Source organism: Osmerus mordax, chromosome 20 (genome assembly GCF_038355195.1).
Source record: "Osmerus mordax isolate fOsmMor3 chromosome 20, fOsmMor3.pri, whole genome shotgun sequence".
NCBI lineage: Eukaryota > Metazoa > Chordata > Actinopteri > Osmeriformes > Osmeridae > Osmerus > Osmerus mordax.
This window is the reverse complement of record NC_090069.1, coordinates 3,943,213-3,962,654: the sequence shown is the minus strand read 5'-3', so window position 1 is coordinate 3,962,654 and position 19,442 is coordinate 3,943,213. Positions and strand designations below refer to the sequence as shown.

The 19,442-nt window shown below is 44.3% G+C and overlaps 2 protein-coding genes across 3 annotated transcripts; both read right to left on the bottom strand.

The window, feature by feature from the left end:
* Positions 1-159: 159 nt before the first annotated feature.
* On the bottom strand, positions 160-10,610 carry LOC136964012 (calsenilin-like). Of its 2 annotated transcripts, XM_067257877.1 has the most exons (9): positions 10,445-10,610; positions 7,369-7,543; positions 2,894-3,018; positions 2,529-2,598; positions 2,197-2,267; positions 1,953-2,060; positions 1,694-1,798; positions 1,525-1,587; positions 160-855 (listed from the first exon to the last, which is right to left on the bottom strand). In XM_067257877.1, the coding sequence occupies exons 1-9, from the start codon at positions 10,448-10,450 to the stop codon at positions 808-810; spliced, it is 771 nt and encodes a 256-aa protein (XP_067113978.1). In that variant the 5' UTR covers positions 10,451-10,610; the 3' UTR covers positions 160-807. The 2 variants fall into 2 exon arrangements, with proteins under 2 accessions (XP_067113978.1, XP_067113979.1); XM_067257878.1 differs by lacking the exons at positions 7,369-7,543; positions 10,445-10,610 and adding an exon at positions 3,706-4,315.
* Positions 10,611-16,267: 5,657 nt separating this feature from the next.
* On the bottom strand, positions 16,268-17,942 carry LOC136964013 (proliferating cell nuclear antigen-like). Its single transcript, XM_067257879.1, has 6 exons — positions 17,722-17,942; positions 17,535-17,640; positions 17,344-17,403; positions 17,051-17,242; positions 16,625-16,748; positions 16,268-16,344 (listed from the first exon to the last, which is right to left on the bottom strand). The coding sequence occupies exons 1-6, from the start codon at positions 17,940-17,942 to the stop codon at positions 16,268-16,270; spliced, it is 780 nt and encodes a 259-aa protein (XP_067113980.1).
* Between the last annotated feature and the right edge of the window lie 1,500 nt (positions 17,943-19,442).

Below are 19,442 nucleotides of genomic sequence, written 5' to 3'. Positions count from 1 at the left end.
TTTAATTTTGACAGGAGCATTAAAAGGTAGGCCTACTCCGAAGCGGACCCTGAGGTGCCTTTGCGCTTCCTGTCTCCGTGCGTTTCATTGACGGTCACTGTTTGTGCCACTAATCTCCTTTCGCACAGTTTATGCAAGAATCACACACACACACACACTACTGTTTCAACTTTATTTGGAGCATGCTTACATGCTGCTATGAATCTTTTCATTTACGTTCCGTGCCTGTCTGCCTCGCCTGTCCGCTCACCAATCAGAGCTCAAACTCTGCCAAGCACCACCTCACTTCCGCTCTGCATCCTCCACCAATGTTCACGTGAAGAACATAAGATACAGCTGTTTCAGGGTAATCAACCACAATCACACGTGCATTGCATTGTATTGATATGTGCACAATTTACAAAAGTTTCAGGCAAACATGCAAGTTCTACAATAGTAGTACAGTAGTCATGAACACAACCATTCCCCTTTTGTTATTCCTTAATGTCCCCAGTGAAGAGGAATAACTGTATCATGATCATCTTTTACCATGTGGAACTAACACTTTTTACCATGTGAAACAAAACAGCCCATAGAACACGTACAATAGTATTTTAGTGAATATTCCGCTGGCTATTATTGAATGTCGTTGTTATGTGCAATGACTATAAAGGCATTCATCATTCTATCCTGTCAACCTCACAGTCCTCCATCCTATCAAACAAAATGCGGAGTCCAGTGCAAGCAGGCTCACGACATTGGAAGCAATTCGAGGTCATGGGGACACGGTCAGATTCATTCAGGGTCAACGGTTGGGCTAAGCTGATCCTAGATGACGTTCTCGAAAAGCTGCATGGAGGCCATGATGTTTTCATCCTGGAGAAGGAATACAGATGGGATGGAACAGTCGATGCCACGTTGGTTTTAAGGGAAGATCATAATAGCGCTGTTAACAGCTGATACTATAACTTATGAAGAGGTATGTCTTTAATCACTAATCGATTCAAAATAACGAATGATTCCTTTATGACTTTTACACTGTTTGGAATGCTCTGAATATCAAAAACAACGTTTGAACCATGCCCTTCTATATTAGCTCATGAGAACATGAACCGTCAGGGCCATTTCTAGGAGCCCTATCTGAAGCCTAAACAGACGCTATCTAGCACAATGAACGCAGCATCTTCTGTCTGTGCTTGCGAAGGCTGTGTTGATGTCACCCCCTAACATTCTTACGGGAGTAAAACCTCTCATATTGTGCTACTACTTAACTGCCCTTCTTTTCTGTATTCTTTGTCCAGTCTTCTGAGATACTCAACTTGAGAGTATCAGACACCTGCACCTTACATATGTAATAAATACGTTGATTTTGTCTTGAACTCGCACTTCACTATTCCCTTCATTGACTTGGTACTTTCACAGCAATTGGGTGTGAAAGTTAACCTACAAGGTCACATTGTGCGGTTTGACAGCAAAACAGGGAAGTCTGAGATTGTACCCACTGATAGTATCACTTTACAAAATGGCGACACAAGACGTGTTTACCTTTTGACATGTCTCAATAAACTCGTCGATGGTCACCACCCCGTCTCGGTTACGGTCCATTTTCTTGAAGAGGTCAAAACAGCACGTCAGTATGGCCTCAAAACAAGTCCCCCACTGTCACAGCATTGTCAAAAGTGAAGCATGTCCACTGGAATCTAGACACGTGTACCTGAAAGAACTTCTCGACGTGCTCCACGGGGTCATCATCTCGTACACTGGGGGACGTGTATCTGCCCATCATGTCATAAATGGATGTCATAATGGCCAACATCTCCTGAAAAAGAAACAAAACACTTGCAGATTCTTAAATCGTGTACATGAGTGTCAGCACACGATTGGCCGTTTTGTGTAATGCTGCAGAATATGAAAATGTAGCACTATGGTGCCATGTAGTCATGGCACCATAGAAGGACTGTATGTCACTGTACCTCTTTAGTGACGTAGCCATCTTTGTTGATATCGTACAGGTTGAAAGCCCAGCGCAGTTTTTCTGTCACAGACCCTCTTAGTAGCACTGACAACCCAATCACAAAGTCCTTCAAAAGAAGGTTTAAAAACTCAGCGTTGCTGTAATACCTGCCTCAGGTTAGCTCATATCAAACACGTTATTAGGACTGATTACATACATTTGACAAGAATTAGCAGTAGTTATGGACCCCATGCTCGGCTTACCTCAAAACGTATAGAGCCATTTCTGTCCGAGTCAAAAGCATTGAACAGAAAATGTGCGTAGGTGGTGGCATCTGTGGAGCAGTAACAAAAATAATATATAATGTTTAGCTATATATAACTACAGATTCATATGCATACACTTTCTCTAAACAGTACCAAGGTTGACCATGCAAGAGACGTAGGGTCAGGGATGTGTAAATTAGTAACTATCTGACTAAACTGTAAATGGCTTTCAAAGTTTGTACAAGTGAATGTTTGACTCTGGGGGATTGACCAGTAGCAATGTCTGCTACTTTGCCATCTCCTCTGCTGAGTTTGCATCACACACTTACCTCCCTGAGGGAAGAATTGAGAGTAGATAGTCTTGAACGTTTCCTCATCCACCAAGCCACTTGGACATTCCTGCATAGAGGGAAACAAGGCAGCCCTTAGGTCTTGTCTTGGTGTGAAGCCAAACCAAACCGACAGGTTACTAGAATGTACAGAACGCTAGAATTCAAAAGCTGCTGTTTTGGCTGATTATAATGGTATGTCAACACATCTGCCAATGGAGTATCAAACAGGCGTAAAATTACTCGACAGAGTATTTCCATCAAATGAAAAAAACGTATTTCCCATTTGGATAGCTGTGTTACATCACAGTTGTTAAGTGCAACTAATCCTCCGCCCCACCCTGATCCCATGAGCCCAACCACACGTTTTTGAAGCCTCTGTAAAGCGACTGAAGCTCCTTCCGGGTGAACTTGGTCTGGGCCTGCAGCTGCTCCAAGCCCTCGGGCTGGTGACGGACGGCAGACAGCTCCAGATCACTGTCCCCACTTTCTGATAGAGAGGGACAGATTGGAGAGAAAGCGAGAGAAAAGGAAAGGAGGGCAACGCAGAAAGAAGGAAGAAAGTGGGAAGCGAAAGGCAGAGAAGAACGAGGAGAGCGTGAGAGGGATACCGAAGCGCGGCGTGAGGATGCGCGGCAAAGTCGGCGGTACATTGTGTGGGGGGGATTGAGGAGTTGCAGGGAGGGAATGGGTCGAGAAAAGACGCGGACAGAGATGGGGAAGAAAACAGCGGGCAGGCAGAGAAAGGGTACACAGGTGAAAGTGCAAGGGAAGCTCAGAGGAGGAAGAGTGGAGGCTGCAAGACTACGAAAGAACAAGGCAAACAAATACAGGTGCTGTGCAGGAAAATGATACGAGTGTAATACCCCCCAAAACTGGTTGAAGCAAAAAATAAGAGGGAGTTACTATTGTGTGCGCTTACCATCTTACGTATCAAAAAAATGGAAAAATTATGTGGTGAAGGACAGAAGGGAGATTGTAGAAGGATATGGGGGAAACATAAGAGAAAAGACAAACATATACAGTCAGTTTGAAAGAGGCAGTTACAGTGTATAAGTTCCAAATGTTTCTCATTCTTGAATGCATACAAGAGATTTCTAATAGGATGAGATCTCTGCAGGCTTGCCCAAATCTAAAGAAGGCCGGACACAGCACCTTTTCTGCCCCTGTCTCTTACCGTCCAATGACAGGGGTTCCCATATGCCAAACTGCTTGAGAACCACATAAAACAGAGCAATGACAACAGCAAAAGCTATCACTTCCATGCCATCCATCACCCGCTCTGACTGACATCAGTGGAGCGTACTCCTTTGCTATGCAGCTAATTGACAAACCCTTAGCATTTGAATGCTTTTACGACGACATAACAACAATTCCCTGGTGCTTCCCCGCACAAATATCCAACTACAGTAATAGAGAGACGCCAGGAAACAACACGTCTGTGTTCAGACACTTGCAAGTGACACCCTTCATCTCTCTGTCCCCAATGGCACGAGTTCCACCTGCCAAGTTGTAGTTCAAATAACGAGCATTAAAACCATCTAAGTAATCCAATCGCGTCATAGCCTCATCAAAACAGATCTGCGCTCATCATATTCCTTCTTAGTCCAGCCCGTTCTTCATTCTGTCGATGTGGTTCGTGCGCTACGTTCCAAAAACCATGGAGAAGACCTCATGACCACATTCCCCCCTCTACAGTTGGTCCAGTGAAAGCTGTCTATCCGTGTACTGTGGGTCTCTCCAGAGCCTGTGAAGCCTAAATCAGTCGGGGGTGTTCTCCATGAACAGCTTCATGAACAAGTGAGACAGATACAGAGAGAAAGAGACAAAAGGGGGGTCGGAGCCCAAAGCCTGATGGGATCGATGTCGTTTTATTTTTTTATTTTTTTACTAATAGTTTCTAATTGACGGCAAGAAGGTTTCCTTGTTTGGCCAGTCATTACAAGAATGTGCTGTAAAGCTGTAAACCAGGCATTGATCCACATCTTCCTGATGGGGTGGAATATGACCAGCACTTAGCGCGAGGGAGTCTGCTTTGCCTTGCCCTGCCCTGCATGGCGCTGCCTGTCTCATTCAGGCTGCTCTGGTAGACCTGCCGTCAATTGAATTGAGTTGAATAAGCGTCAGCGAACAGATTTTTATCTTGAATCCAACCTATATCCAACCTCATCCAACCTATATCTGACTCGATGATCTTCTAACCTACCCAATACTTCCTTGTTTTGACCTGAGTCTTTGATCTGTTGTTGGAAGATGGAAGGATCAGGAAAGAATGCTCTGACAGCTTGCAACTGCTGAGAGTGCACATCTTAATGGCGTAAGTTTAGGTGAGAAGGAAAGGGGGGAGGGGGGGGGGGGTAGTTGATAGGAGTACTTGAATATGCACTCTTTCAGGGAGTGGTGAGGTCCGGTCACATGATCTGTGGCCTGAGATAAGTGTTCTGAGATCTTGCTTCTAAAAGTGCTGTTACATTAGGATCATGGATTACCTTGCATGCCTCCGATGTGTCTAGTTCCCACTGTGAGTGAGACCCCGCTCAACACCTCCAGGAGGTCCGAGGGGGTTGGATTCTTAACTTCTCTTTGAAGAGTTTTCCTCTCAAAACACGGGATGCAACAGCACAATTCCCCAGCTCCCAAAATGCTGACAACGTAGCATCAACTCACTGACTTAAAAGACTCCGATGCAGGAAATTTGGGTGTGTGTCTAATCCGATCTCATGATAAAATTTTAATAAGAGCAATAATGGGTGCATTAAGGATCACTGTGTAAGCCTATGTCATATAGAGCCCCCCCCATTACTTCAAGACCATCCTGTGATCTGCCATTCTCTCATTCTTCCGTTGCTCTAATACTTCAGGACAGTTTACTGTATTCATACAACCTTTCTGATGTTCTGATCTGTGTGATCAATACATGGCGTAATATATGCAATAATATACCTGATATATAATAGAAGCACTAGAGTCAGGGAGTCAGATGGCTGAGCGGTTAGAGAATCCGGCTATTAATCAGAAGGTTGCCGGTTCCCAGTTCGATTCCCGGCCGTGCTAAATTTTGTTGTGTCCTTGGGCAAGGCACTTCACCCTACTTGCTTTGGGGGAATGTCCCAGTACTCACTGTAAGTCGCTCTGGATAAGAGCATCTGCTAAATGACTAAATGTAAATATATGACGTGTATGTACGTTATCATCATATACAGACACTGTCTGCTGTATGTGTGTTTTGATGCGGAGACCACGAGGAGGAGAGCCAGACCTTCACTTGGCGTGCATATCAAGAACTGTTATGTTATGTTCAGTATCACCCAGCAGATGGCAATCCATGCACGTTACGGCTTCAACCATGGTGAGGCACACACACACGCACCCACCCACACACTCACGCACACAGACACACCTCCCTCACACAAACAGAACGGTAATCTGCGCACTTGTCCGTAGGTCAACCAAAAACCGGTTCACAATCAGTCTCTCAGCCCAGAGCCATGCGTGTACCAGACTGATCCGAATGAGGAAAAAAAAACGGCTTTTCTAATAACAGTTTCTAATCGGCGGTCTAAACGTTGCACTGCCCCCTCAGTTCTCTCTGAGGTGGGATTGGTGGGAGGGCTGGAGAGTTGAAGCAGAGCAGAGAGGGACATTTCAGGATTAACACGGCAGATGCTGCAGCGGAGGCCGAGAGGGGGATTTCAGGATTAACACGGCAGCAGCGGCCGCGGAGATTGAGAGGGCCTCTGTGCTCCTCGCTTGCATGCACACGTTGAACCCCGTCTAAAGCACGCACGGCGAGATACTGTCAATAATTTAGACATGCAGGGAAAATGAGGCCATGCAGGGTGTATGACGGCCCACGCTGGCCTTCCAAGTCTCTTCAACTACATAGAGTGGCAGTGCCATTCGTAAAGCTTTAAGGGAGCACAACTAGATTTTCTGATTTAGTACATTTACATTTAGTCATTTAGCAGACGCTCTTATCCAGAGCGACTTACAGTAAGTACAGGGACATCCCCCCGAGGCAAGTAGGGTGAAGTGCCTTGCCCAAGGACACAACGTCATTTTGCACGGCCGGGAATCGAACTGGCAACCTTCAGATCACTAGCCCGATTCCCTAACCGCTCAGCCACCTGACTCCCTCCCTAGTACATCCGACAAATGTGTCTGCTTTTCCATATGGCTGCATAAAAGAGGTCCACGTACGTCAAAATTCACATGGATATTAAACTGATTTCCAGCAATCGGGAAAGTTTCAAGAGGCTATGAATCACTGTAATCTTATTTAAACCTCTGCCCACATTCCTTCTGCCTGAGATAGATTTGATTTACATTGACTCCCAAGCCTCCCAAATGAACGCTCACTGATAGTTCAAAAAACAATATGTCATGTGGGAAAAAGAGAGAGAGATAAAGAGAGAGAGCGAGAGAGAGCGAGAGAGAGAGGGAATAGACCAACAGCTTAGCGAACATAACTAGCCTGTGACATGATCGATTCGCTCGGACAAAAGGGGGAGCCAAAATGAACAAGAAAGGGAAGAAAAGAGGTCTATTGATAGATAGATCGGCTGGAAGCTAAAGTGGCACCGGGATACAAAGAGGAGGAGCGCCTGTTGTTGTAAGCAGTCCACGGGCCAAAGGGAGGAATGAGAAGATGGGAGTTTTAAATATAGTTCTATAGGACGGATGGAATCATTAAAATTCATGAATTCCAATAATAAAGGGGATTGGAAGCGTCTGTCCTGTCGTCTCCCCTTCTGCTCCTTCTCCTCTCTGCCTTGGCTTCTCTCTCCTCCCACAGCCCTCGCACACGTGTTCCCCAGCAGCCTCGGGGACCCCCCCGTACCTGGGTCCTGGGTCGCCGTGCTGGCGATGATCCACTTGACGAGACAACACTTCATCAGAGACTTCCGGGTGATCCGCGGCTTCTGCCACTTGGCCCCCTCCCTCTGCCCCGCCGGGCTGGGCTCCTTCCCGTTGGCATCGGGCAGCAGGCCCCTGTCCAGCCCCTTCCCGTCAGCCTGGAGGGGAAAGAGAGAGGAACCACGTTCACGTGACAGAAACTATCGAACGCCCTCAGCTCTCCGAGAAGGCAGCCCGGCTTTAAAAAGAAAAAGCAGCGCGCCGCAGAGGTGACAACGGACACAGCCGACATAGCCGACGTGCCGATTGGAAGGGCTGGGATTGGTGAGGCCTGTGGACGGAAAGACACCACAAGGGCCACCTCCGCCCGTGCGTTTCTGTGGGTGCCACGGAGATGAAGGCGTGTGTTTTTTTTTTTTTTTTTTTGGGGGGACGACGACTGTGGGTCTTGTTATTGTTGCAGTGTCTGAAGCAAGAAGGAGTGGGGGAGGGCATGGAGGGAGAGATCCCCAGCTCCCGCCTCCTTCCTTATTTGAATATGAAAGGAAGCTGGGGCACGCGGAGCGTTGAGAAACACACTTAATAATTCACTCTCTTTAAAACTGCATCAATAAAAGATCAGAGTCAGCTGCCACTGCATGGATTGTCTCAGTGGCCCTATGTTAAACACCGGGACAGATACAAGACACACACCCACACACAGAAACACCCTCGATGCCCAGAATCGATTCATCCGAAACGAGGCAGGGTCGGCCCATGCTCAAAGCAAACTATAAATGACATTTGCATCTGTGCTGTTGTCCTCAGTTCCTATTGTAATCCACACAGTGCCAGTAGCACCCTTTAGGACGTGGTAACTCAAGAGCAGAAGACTTTGGGAACTGACATTTACAATCTTGCATTATTAACATGGCGACACAGCACTGTGTGCAGTGGCAGGCTGTATCCTCGTAGAACTGCACCCACCCCGTGATCCGACAACGGGAAGACATTCACTGGTGGTCACATACTGTAAAACCCCTTCAATGATGTGACTGGTAAATACAGACCATTCCATAACAATGGAACTTTGCATTTCTGATCCTTGAAAATGTAAATGTCTCTCTTTCTGTGTGGCTTCTCTCTATGTGTGTGTGTGTGTGGGGGGGGGGGGGGGGGAGGGGGGGGGGGCAGCACAGACACAGCATTCCTCTACTGTCCTCCTGCACATGGAGACTGGAAATGAGGCAGTCCGTAAAAAACTGTTCACCCGTATAAATGCACCTACTGTACATGACAGTAATGGGGATATCCCCTGAAAAATTCAAAGATAAAAAAGAATGTTGGGATCTATCCCTGAGGTGAATGCAAACCAATGTTACACTGGCTTGTAGAGTTTTGTGTGCTGTGGAACTGAACCTCTACATTTATCCTGGAATTGTCATCCTACTCTTTCTCTCTCTCTCTCTCTCTCTCTCTCTCTCTCATACTCTCTCTCTCTCTCTCTCTCTTTCTCTCACACACACACACAACACTTAATATAGGACCCCCATGGGAAATTCATAAGATGCACATTTCTAAAACTGTTTTCACAACAGGGGAGCACAGAAAAAAATAGTTGAATTTGCCTCGATGAACTGATTAATGAATAATTCATTTTCAGTCAGATTGCATTACCTTTTGATCTCCTTGCTTTTTCCACTGACTCAAACACAATTTCCTCTAAGAACATGTCCTGTACCATACCGTATTCAATTATGTGTCGTTCCCTTTACAGTTGCTTTGTGTGGAGAAAAAAAAGAAGCTTTTCATTACATAACCTTTTTTCCGCCACATTTAGAAATTCTTTAGTTGCCCGAAAGGGTTGTAGAGTGGTTCACATGAAAAACATGGCAGAGCCATGCTCATCATGGTTGACTGATTAGAGCATCTGTGACTCGACTGATTAATGCCACACAGAGAGAGAGAGAGAGAGAGAGACAGGCAGTGTGGCACTCTCTCTCTCTCTCTCCATGACTCAAAAGCAGTACATACAACCAGAGGAAGAGCAGTCAGGTGGACTTACATACTGTAACACGGAGAGTGTAATGTTGTCGGTGCGTTTGGGTCGACGGTCTCCAAAACTGTCTGTGCAAAGGAATGAGAGATGGCCAGTCTCAGAGGGATTTCCATACACAGGCTTTTTGTTCTGGTTTCAGAACACAATACTTAAAAAAACAACAGAGTAAGTTACAGTAGGCCTGTGTGTGTCTGTATCTTACTCACACACTCTACTCAGCAAACTCCTTATATTTGAGTCCCATGAGTGTTTTGTGACATGGTGCGGATGAGAGGAGCAGTTGAAAGTAGACACCACAAGTCTTTTATAAAAACTTAATAGTACCCAGAGGAAGACCAGGGAAAGACAGCACACCAAAGAACAGAGTGCTCTATGAGCCTGAGGTTGTGTGTGGTCTTTATACGCCACATCCACATTATTGTAGGAAGTAGCTGGCCCTGCAAGATGAACTCCAAACAGACACTTGCATGACTTCTCATCCAACCTTATTCATCCAATCAATCCTACCATTCCAAACGTATTTTTAACCGTCAACATCCTGTGATGGCAGTCGTCCTCCATTACGTCACTTTACATCTGATAACTTGGATTCATGAAATGGTCTAGTTGTCAAGTAAACTGATGCAATTTAATGGGTTTGGAAGACAACGAGTGAAAATGCGTGTGCGTGTGAGGTGCTTTCCTCAAAGCACAGGAGATAATCCGTCATTGTCCAATTCCCAATTAGCCTTTAACGCAAACATGTAAACATACAGAGCATCTCCAGGAAACGGTTTAACCCGGATTTGTCAAAACTGTATAACAACTGTAATTCCGGTGATCAAATAGAAATTGTTATACGATAAACTGTCAAAACATAACGGTCAGTTACTTCCATGACAACATGATATCAATGAGACAATCCCACATTACTGACAGGATATGAACTTGATATTAAACACCAACAAATAAGTCAGTTCTTTAAAAAAACGATCTCGACTATACTACTTCAGTCACCAAAAGTAGATATTATTCAACCTACCTGCATGGTGTCAAAGCAATTGGTACTTGAGTTAAACGCTCTGAGACGCTCGTTTTGTGGTGCGCACTTTAAGTTTGATGATATCTTTTAGCTGCAACCCTGGAAAATACACAGACGCCTTATCAGCGATGATGAGAAAAGGAGAGCGAGACAGAGAGCGAGACAGAGAGCAAGAGAGAGAGAGAGAGAGAGAGAGAGAGAGAGAGAGAGGGGGGGGGGGGAGATAAAGAGAGAGAGAGAGCGAGCGAGAATATTTCATGATTTACAAGTCTACTGGCTCGCTGTCCATGGTCCTGATCGCGCACATGGCTTCGTCCACATGCAAACACTTACATAAACAAACTTGACGTGTAAGTTGAGGACAGCGTGCCCTTAAAATGTGTATCTTGTATGCAGAACAAGCCTTGTACCTTGAGTGTCTACTGGAAGAGACGCTTCACGGTGGTTAGAGTACACTGACTGCCTTTCATGTATCACCACTCCAGGAGACCCAGTCCGAAACGGGTTGTTAGCATTCACTCTCCAGCTCGTCAACCCCACGTTCGGGCGTCCTCTAACTGACGAGAATTGTTTTTGCCAGTCCTTTAAGACTCCACAGCACTGCTCCACTGATAACAGCGGTTGAGCTAGAGCGATTTAATTGTACAAGCAGAGCAGAAGATGAGTGGATGCATGATCACTCATTGTGTCTTTGTTGAAGGGGGTAGGCCTATTAGTGGAACGGTAAGGACATTATTCCACCAGTTAGCCTGCTGTAGCGTGAAGACAGCAGACAGCAGAATGTGGGCATGTGGTAATAAATGTGCCTCGGACTCCGTGGTCACCACATTTATTCTACAGGCACATTTGGAAGACAGTGATAACCAATTATAATTTCCATTTGATTGAGGCTATATTTGTCTGTACTATGGACCTGCCTAAGCCCTACCAAGATTAAGTTAATGTGTTAACCTTCTGTGGAAAACCATCAAATAGGAATGAAGTAGGCCTAAGCCTTCCCAAAACCTACTCGAGACTCCGACAACCAATGTTCTCTTCTGGGTCAGATGCCCAAATAATGAGATGAACTGAAATGCCTCTCCTATCTGCATTCATGTCCCTGTTGCGCTGGAAGATATAATGAAGTGTTTTCATTAGGTTTAAAGTCGAATGCCTAGCCTCCTCCTTACCTAATCCCATAGAGAAAGCGAGCAGGGCCGGATTCGCAGCAACACCGCGAGGATAAAGCCTGGGTCTCGTTAAGGCGTTGAGAAAAATATATAGGCTGCATATAATTTATAAACTAAAACTCCCGAGATTTCTTTATGTTTGCTCTGTTTCTCTTTGTTGTAAATATGTGTAATGTATGAAACAATGTCTTACCATGGGATATCATATTAACATGACGCCAATCGGATGATTATTAATGAGTAGTGGAGAAGGGATTAAATCATTCATGTTCGAAATAAAACTTTCATCCATTCATTCATTCATTCATTCATACAGATTGCATTCCAATCAATAAATTTTTCAGCAGATGCCGTTCTTAAGGAGGTAAATGAACACCAGCACAGGATGTTGTCTCCCTTGCCCAAAATAAGTCTTGTTATGGTTCCAGTTCACAAAACATGCACCACAACTGTGTTCTTTACCCACTGTAAAGCCCTTCTGTGGTCATTCATTTACTGTTTTGTCAAATACATTTACATTTAGCAGGACGTACAGTAAGTACAGGGACATTCTCCCCGAGGCAAGTAGGGTGAAGTGCCTTGCCCAAGGACACAACGTCATTTTGTACGGCCGGGAATCGAACCAACAACCTTCTGATTAATAGCCCGACTCCCTAACCGCTCGGCCATCTGACCCTGAATGTGTCAAACTGTCAACACAGTAAAAAGTTGGTGTTTGTGGGTGTGCTTGCATATGTAAAAGAGAGACAAAGAAAAAGACAGATTGAGAGAAAGAGAGAGTGTGAGAGAGAAGGTGACAAAGAGCGCGCTAGAAAGCAGCAGAAAGAAAGCGGAAAACAGAGAGAGAGAGAGAGTCCGTTTCGGGAGTATGTTGCTGTGGGAACTGTTGCTATGCAGTGTTGAGGGGGCTTTAACTTGCAGGGAAGAATGAGAGAAAGTTGGAGAGACAAACCTAATTAAGATACAACGTATCGCTGAAATGCGCCGACCCAGACACAACGAGATGATACACTAGCATACAATATAAACAGAATGTTTTCATGAATGTCTCTACGTTTGCAATATCCTCTTTCAGTAGGTTTTATTGTGGCATACTGGTACGTATACCACATACACTCTCATAACCTATGCACTACTCAAATCGTTTTTGTTGTTGACATTGCTTGAGAGTGCTGGTATATTCTTGTCTGTCCCCATGTGCCTGTGGGTATCTGCCTACAGGTCTATCTCGTTCCTGCAGACACGGGCTATTTTTAGCCCCCGCAGTGAATTCCAACGAGCTCCAGGCTTCCCTGGTGTATTACACACCAATGTTCACTTTAATTGACGCTGTGAGAGTGTACGTGTGCACGTGTGTTTGTGTGTGCACGTCTATTTTTGTCGTTTCCAAGAATGAATTCATGGGACTCACGTGGTCCATGGGAACAAAGGCACACACACACACATACATTGCATAGACACACACACACACACATACATTGCATAGACACACACACATACATTGCATAGACACACACACACGATTGAATCTGCTCTCCATCTTACTTTAGCTTTCCTCTCTCTTGAATCTCCTTTTAAAATTCTTCTTTTTGCACTCTGTCATTTCCCCCATGCCCCTCTTTAATCTCCCTCCTACTCTTTGTCATCTTCCTTCCTAGCTTGCTCCTTCTGTCATACCCCTCCTCTACGTCAGTCGTTTCATACGGCGTAATTTTTATTCAGCCCTACCAGTGAACTATTCAGCGATGGTGAAACACATAAGACCAGGGTAAATTCATTGAAATGATTTGCTTATTTGCTTATCCTATCATTGTATTGCACTGGGAAAAACAGATGAGTGAAAATATTTGTCAGTATTTTCAAATAGCAATTGGTGAAGGAACACACACACAAACACACACACACACACACACATACAGTGCACACTTGTTCAAACAACAGATGTGAATCGTGACAAAAGGATCACGAGTCTATTTGCTGCTCAGGGGAACAAAAGACTGTTCCCACAACAGCAATGTGCCATCTGCAACAGCACAAGTTGAGAAGACTACCTACATTCAGAACTTTTCATGAATTTAACACCTATTTTTCTCCAAAGCGACAAATAATGGATGTACAGTAAGTGTCTGATGCAGACCAGGAGACCAAGGGACAGTGCAAAGTGCACAACATCTTTTTTCACAAAACTGCTATAAAAACAGCGGCCAGGCTCGAAATACTGGGACAGGCAAGATTTACAGGGACAAGCAAACACAAAACACACAATCCATAAATGATAGGCAAAGTCAAGGTCAAGACAGCCAGGGGTCTGTCAGGAATCTATAGTAACACTACATTTAGTCATTTAGCCGACGCTCTTATCCAGAGCGACTTACAGTAAGTACAGGGACATTCTCCCTGAGGCAAGTAGGGTGAAGTGCCTTGCCCAAGGACACAACGTCAGTTGGCACAGCCTGGAATCAAACAAACAACCTTCTGATTAATAGCCCAACCCCCTAACCGCTCAGCCATCTGACCCCCAACACTAGCAAATGCAGGAAAGGCACAGGAAAAATACTGGTCCAATCTGGCAGGGCACAAAGGAACAGACAGGGTTTATATATAGAGTCAATTTAGACAGGGCGCAGGTGACGCAGGTGACGCTTGTGATGCTCTCGTTCTCAGCTGAGGGACGGGGTCAAAGGTGAGCTCAGGCTGAGACACTGACAAGAGGTGGAGAGAAAGTACAGAAGAAAATGAAGGGCCCATTTATTTGTGGTCCTAACAGTGTATCTGTGGTTAGAGGTTCTAACAGTGTATCTGTGGTTAGAGGTTCTAACAGTTAGAGGTTCTAACAGTGTATCTGTGGTGAGAGGTTCTAACAGTGTATCTGTGGTGAGAGGTTCTAACAGTGTATCTGTGGTTAGAGGTTCTAACAGTGTATCTGTGGTTAGAGGTTCTAACAGTGTATCTGTGGTTAGAGGTTCTAACAGTTAGAGGTTCTAACAGTGTATCTGTGGTTAGAGGTTCTAACAGTGTATCTGTGGTTAGAGGTTCTAACAGTTAGAGGTTCTAACAGTGTATCTGTGGTTAAAGGTTCTAACAGTGTATCTGTGGTGAGAGGTTCTAACAGTGTATCTGTGGTTAGAGGTTCTAACAGTGTATCTGTGGTTAGAGGTTCTAACAGTTAGAGGTTCTAACAGTGTATCTGTGGTTAAAGGTTCTAACAGTGTATCTGTGGTGAGAGGTTCTAACAGTGTATCTGTGGTGAGAGGTTCTAACAGTGTATCTGTGGTTAGAGGTTCTAACAGTTAGAGGTTCTAACAGAGTTTCTGTGGTTAGAGGTTCTAACAGTTAGAGGTTCTAACAGTGTATCTGTGGTTAGAGGTTCTAACAGTTAGAGGTTCTAACAGAGTTTCTGTGGTTAGAGGTTCTAACAGTTAGAGGTTCTAACAGTGTATCTGTGGTTAGAGGTTCTAACAGTGTATCTGTGGTTAGAGGTTCTAACAGTTAGAGGTTCTAACAGTGTATCTGTGGTTAGAGGTTTAACAGTTAGAGGTTCTAACAGTGTATCTGTGGTTAGAGGTTTAACAGTATCTGTGGTGAGAGTCAGGGAACGGTCTGCATTTCTACTTTTAGCTCTGTGCCAGACTGATGCGTAGCAGTTAGGCTCGCAGTGGAGTGAGGAGCAGTGATACGTTAGGGTGATCAGGTCTCGTTAAAGCTTCTGTCACTCAAGAGGAGAATCTTACCGCCTGCACACCTGAACTCGGTGTAGGTTATTCCAGTAGCACATCATTATTTATAGATGTACAGAATAGCTTGAGTCTTACTCATTGTTGGGCTGCGTGGGTCTAAGTATGCTGTATATGGGGTGACTTAAATACCATATGAATACTCTACCAGTACATTGTATACTGTACCAGTGTTTGGGGTGTTCGAGCATTTGACTGCAGATTAAGAGGTTGCAGGTTTTGAACCCCCCTCCCCCTCTGTATATTGTTTTGGATAAAAACGTCCAAAACGAACACATTACTATAGTTAACAATTCAAGGTGCACAGTCATGGCCACACAAGCCCACTCAACATCTACAGTGTGCATGTACCAAAACTCACAGGAGTCGGAGTGGCAAGACTTTTACTCTGTAATTAACTTTCTCTTAAGCTGTCTCTCCGGTTAATTAAATACTGGCGGACTGGGAGGCAAAGCAGACGCTGTCATGGTTTTTATCAGGTATTAGCAAAGCTTATAACTTAATTACCCTCCATAACGAGTCTGTGTTTTCCCAAGCCCTTTGTCTTCAACTTTCTACTTTAGCTTAAAGGGACGAGTGGGTAGAGGACAAATTGAGAACAATCCCATGTTTGCCATCTAGTGGCCATAGATAGCTAGTACATGTGCTCACGTCAATAAACAGCACTACCGTACACTACTACACATCAAAAAAGTGAACATTTCATTTTATTAGTGATATGTTTTATCTGAACATTTTGTAAACATTCTTGGTTTTAAATGATTTTAAACCTAATAAATGAAAAATATCTTTTGCATGATATTTTTGCTTTTGCCCCATCTCAAATAAGACTGAGAACATTCTTATAGACTACACTGAACAAGCAGCCATGTAGCATGTAACACCTGATCCACAAGTCCGTCCCAGATGTCTGACTGAGGTTAGGATGAGTCCTCGTCAATTTTAGGAGGCAGGAAATACTTGATGTGTCCCATGTCTTTGATATTGTACTCCACCACTGAAGGAAAGAGACAGCATAAATCCACCTGTTGGGAATCACTTAAGCCAGTTCTGAATCTCAGAAAAGATATCGTACCCGCTAACATAGGATACAGTCGTTAAACATACCGCACACGGTACGAATATTTCACAGAGTGGCGTCATGACTAATGAACTAGTTACCATAGCCACTTTCTCTTCTTGCCACTACAACAGGGATAGTGCAGATTCAACTGAGATCCAAACTGGTGTATCCCTTGGGAATGTAAAATATAGACATCCTTGACTAATCATGTTACCTAGTGGGATGTCAGCTGACATGCTGAGCCACACGGTCTTAGAGAGAGGTGTGGCTCTGGTGAAGACGTTGAGGTAGTGGAGGGCAAAGATGAGCTGAACAGGCTTATTGATCTCAACAATCACCTTGTCGAAACAGAAAAAGTCATGGCTCAATTATTCTTGGGTAGTAATATATCCTCAGACAATGACACAAAATCAAGTGTTGGAAATAGTGGTGCACTGCAGCAGTAGGGTGAATATCGTTTTCTCTACTTTTGACTGTCTACACGATCTGTTTGATTGCCAGAGATAATGTGCTTCCGGAGAAAGCCAGTCGGTCAGCCAGCCAGTCAGTCAAACACACATTCAATCAGACAGCTGGTCAGCAACACACACAGACATCCAATCAGACAGACAGCTAGTAACATCTCGGGCCTGACTCTCACCGCCTCATCCTCATGGACGCTGGAGTTCTGGGACAGCTTGATGTTCCCGGTGCCCAGCTTACCACTAGCAGAAAACGAGACCCCTCCCTCTACACAGGTAATCATCACAGCATCCCCGATCTGAGTCATGTGTCTGCAAATGCGAGCAAACTCCTTGGATGGCATCCTCACCACACAGCTGTAATCCCGCTCCTAACAAGGGAAGATAATCTTACATTGTTGGCAACAGAGTTGGCATTGAAAGGGCTTGCTGTGTTGAATGTGAGAACAGTTCTAAAAGACGGTCCACTAACTGGAATGCATAGCTGCTCCACATCCAAGTCCATCAACTTCATGACGTAGTCTGAGACCTTCTGATCTATCCCCCCAAAACAATCATTGTTGACAGGTTGGGTTTCACATGAGATACACGTGTTTTAATACATATAATCTTGAAATATCTAATAGTTGTATGTTTGTGTGTGTAGTAGCCTACAATCTTAACATACTCACTTTCTGTCTCAAACGTCAAGAAAAGACAGTCCGCCTTGTCACGAACACAGAGGGTGACGGTGTCCTCGTTCCCTGCGCATCTCACTATCTTGTACAAGCTGTAATCCATTGTCAGTTTTTACTATTCATACTGAGAATTCGTTAACACACCGAGCTCAACGTATTGCCTTTGTATTTACCTGGCCACATTAACTCCTATAGCGAGATTGCGATCACAGCGATATATTTTGAATCCATCACTGCGCAGGTTAAGTTGCACGAGGGACACATGAGATGGGTTCATGCTTTGAAGAGAAATTCCCGCAGAATTCACATTCGAGCACGCTTCTGAAATAAGGTCTTTCAAAGCATCCAAAACTTTCTTCAGAGTTAGTCCTCGATCCAAGCATGCTTCGAACATGCTTGATGAAAGGATTAGCGAGTACAATTTTAAATTATTTAACTATTTTAATCTGATGCTAGCTGGCCCGTCCAGAAGGAAGAAGAACGCATCTAAGAATAAATGCTTCTCAAAAAGTGTTAGGCTACAGTAATTTTCCAGCCAATAATTTATTCTTAAATTCAACGGCCAGTTGAATTTTTGATGTGTTACTTTTAATGCAGCAAGAAAGGACTCGCACATAGATAACACAAATGCAAAAAGTAGGTTAGGAATTTTAAATATTTCTACTTCTTATATTAAAATGCTGTAAAACTGCGTTATGTGGAAACGTTTCATAGACTGAGGTTGCACTCTTGCACTGATCTTAAAGTGTCTGATTTTAACAGTAGTTAAGTATCAAAAGTATTTAGCTGCTATTGAATGTATGCTTAACGCTGCACTTCATAGGACCTTTACCTGAAAATATCATTGATTAATTGATTAATGAATTAAATAATTAAACCTAAACAAAGTAATGATTAAATGAGAGTGAAAAACAACATTTCAGATCATCATATCAACAGTTTTCGCTATGAAACATCCATTACCTACCCTGCAATTATACTTTTATTTATCATAAATTCGTCCTCCGTAGAATCGTTCAAACAAAATCAGAAAAAAAAAATATTGATATATTTGTAGGCCTATAATACATGTAAGCAATGTCACAGAGGGACAACAAAACAGGTGCATTGTGTTAGGCTATGTCCAGGCACAGATTTCGCACCTTCAGTTCAATACCCTGCAAGTGGCAATATCACTATCGGTGGTCACTCGACTCAGCACTAAAGATAACATATGGGCGCTGCAGAAAATGTAACAAGTTGCCTAAAGATCGTTGACAATTGAAATGTGTTGGGGTAAAAAGTAGGCCTATATATTTTTTACATAAATATAGCCAAGTAAAAAGTCAAAGTACAAAAAATTCCCAAAAGATACTTTCAGTAAATGACTCCATTGACATAACTCAACGCGTTATTATTAAAACACAACGTAGCTACCACCTAATGTTGAATCAAGTTTGCCCTGTACTTTCAAATTTAACCTCATACCAGCTCCTTGCCACATGATTGGATGTCCACAGCTGGACAGATTGATGCTGGAGGGCCAGTGTGAACATTGTGCACTAGTTACTAACGTGGGTACGCGCAGGGTACTGGCAGCGACAGCAGAGGGCAGACTGGAGCAACTTTTCAGACTAGAGGCGACTCGGTTCGTAATCCGGGACAGAGAGAGGGTCCAGGAGGAGCCTAGTGAGCCTGGCAGGGGGGTTACGTTGCGTTTTTCTGAGGGACAACATGGTCAATCCCGAGGAAAGGTCCATGGACGTCCGCACCAATCAGCGACCCAGCCTTGGAGTGGTCTTGTGCCGCGTACACGACAAATCCTCCTGGTTCAGGTAGGCCATAGAGGGGTCAACAGGTGTCCTCAACCACAAGGTCTTTCGCGTGGCTGCAATGGAATGTCCTTTTGGACTGT

Bases quoted from the DNA above. Each gene is read 5' to 3' on its own strand.
- LOC136964013 (XM_067257879.1), bottom strand. From the start codon at position 17,942: ATGTTCGAAGCATGCTTGGATCGAGGACTAACTCTGAAGAAAGTTTTG. The intron at 17,641-17,721 runs GTAAATACAAAG...AATGGATTACAG, and splicing joins ATAGGAGTTAATGTGGCCAG to CTTGTACAAGATAGTGAGAT. The intron at 17,404-17,534 runs GTTAAGATTGTA...GGGATAGATCAG, and splicing joins TTGAGACAGAAAGTGAGTAT to AAGGTCTCAGACTACGTCAT.
- LOC136964012 (XM_067257877.1), bottom strand. The intron at 2,061-2,196 runs GTAAGCCGAGCA...CTTCTTTTGAAG, and splicing joins ATGGCTCTATACGTTTTGAG to GACTTTGTGATTGGGTTGTC. The intron at 1,799-1,952 runs GTACAGTGACAT...TTTCTTTTTCAG, and splicing joins ATGGCTACGTCACTAAAGAG to GAGATGTTGGCCATTATGAC.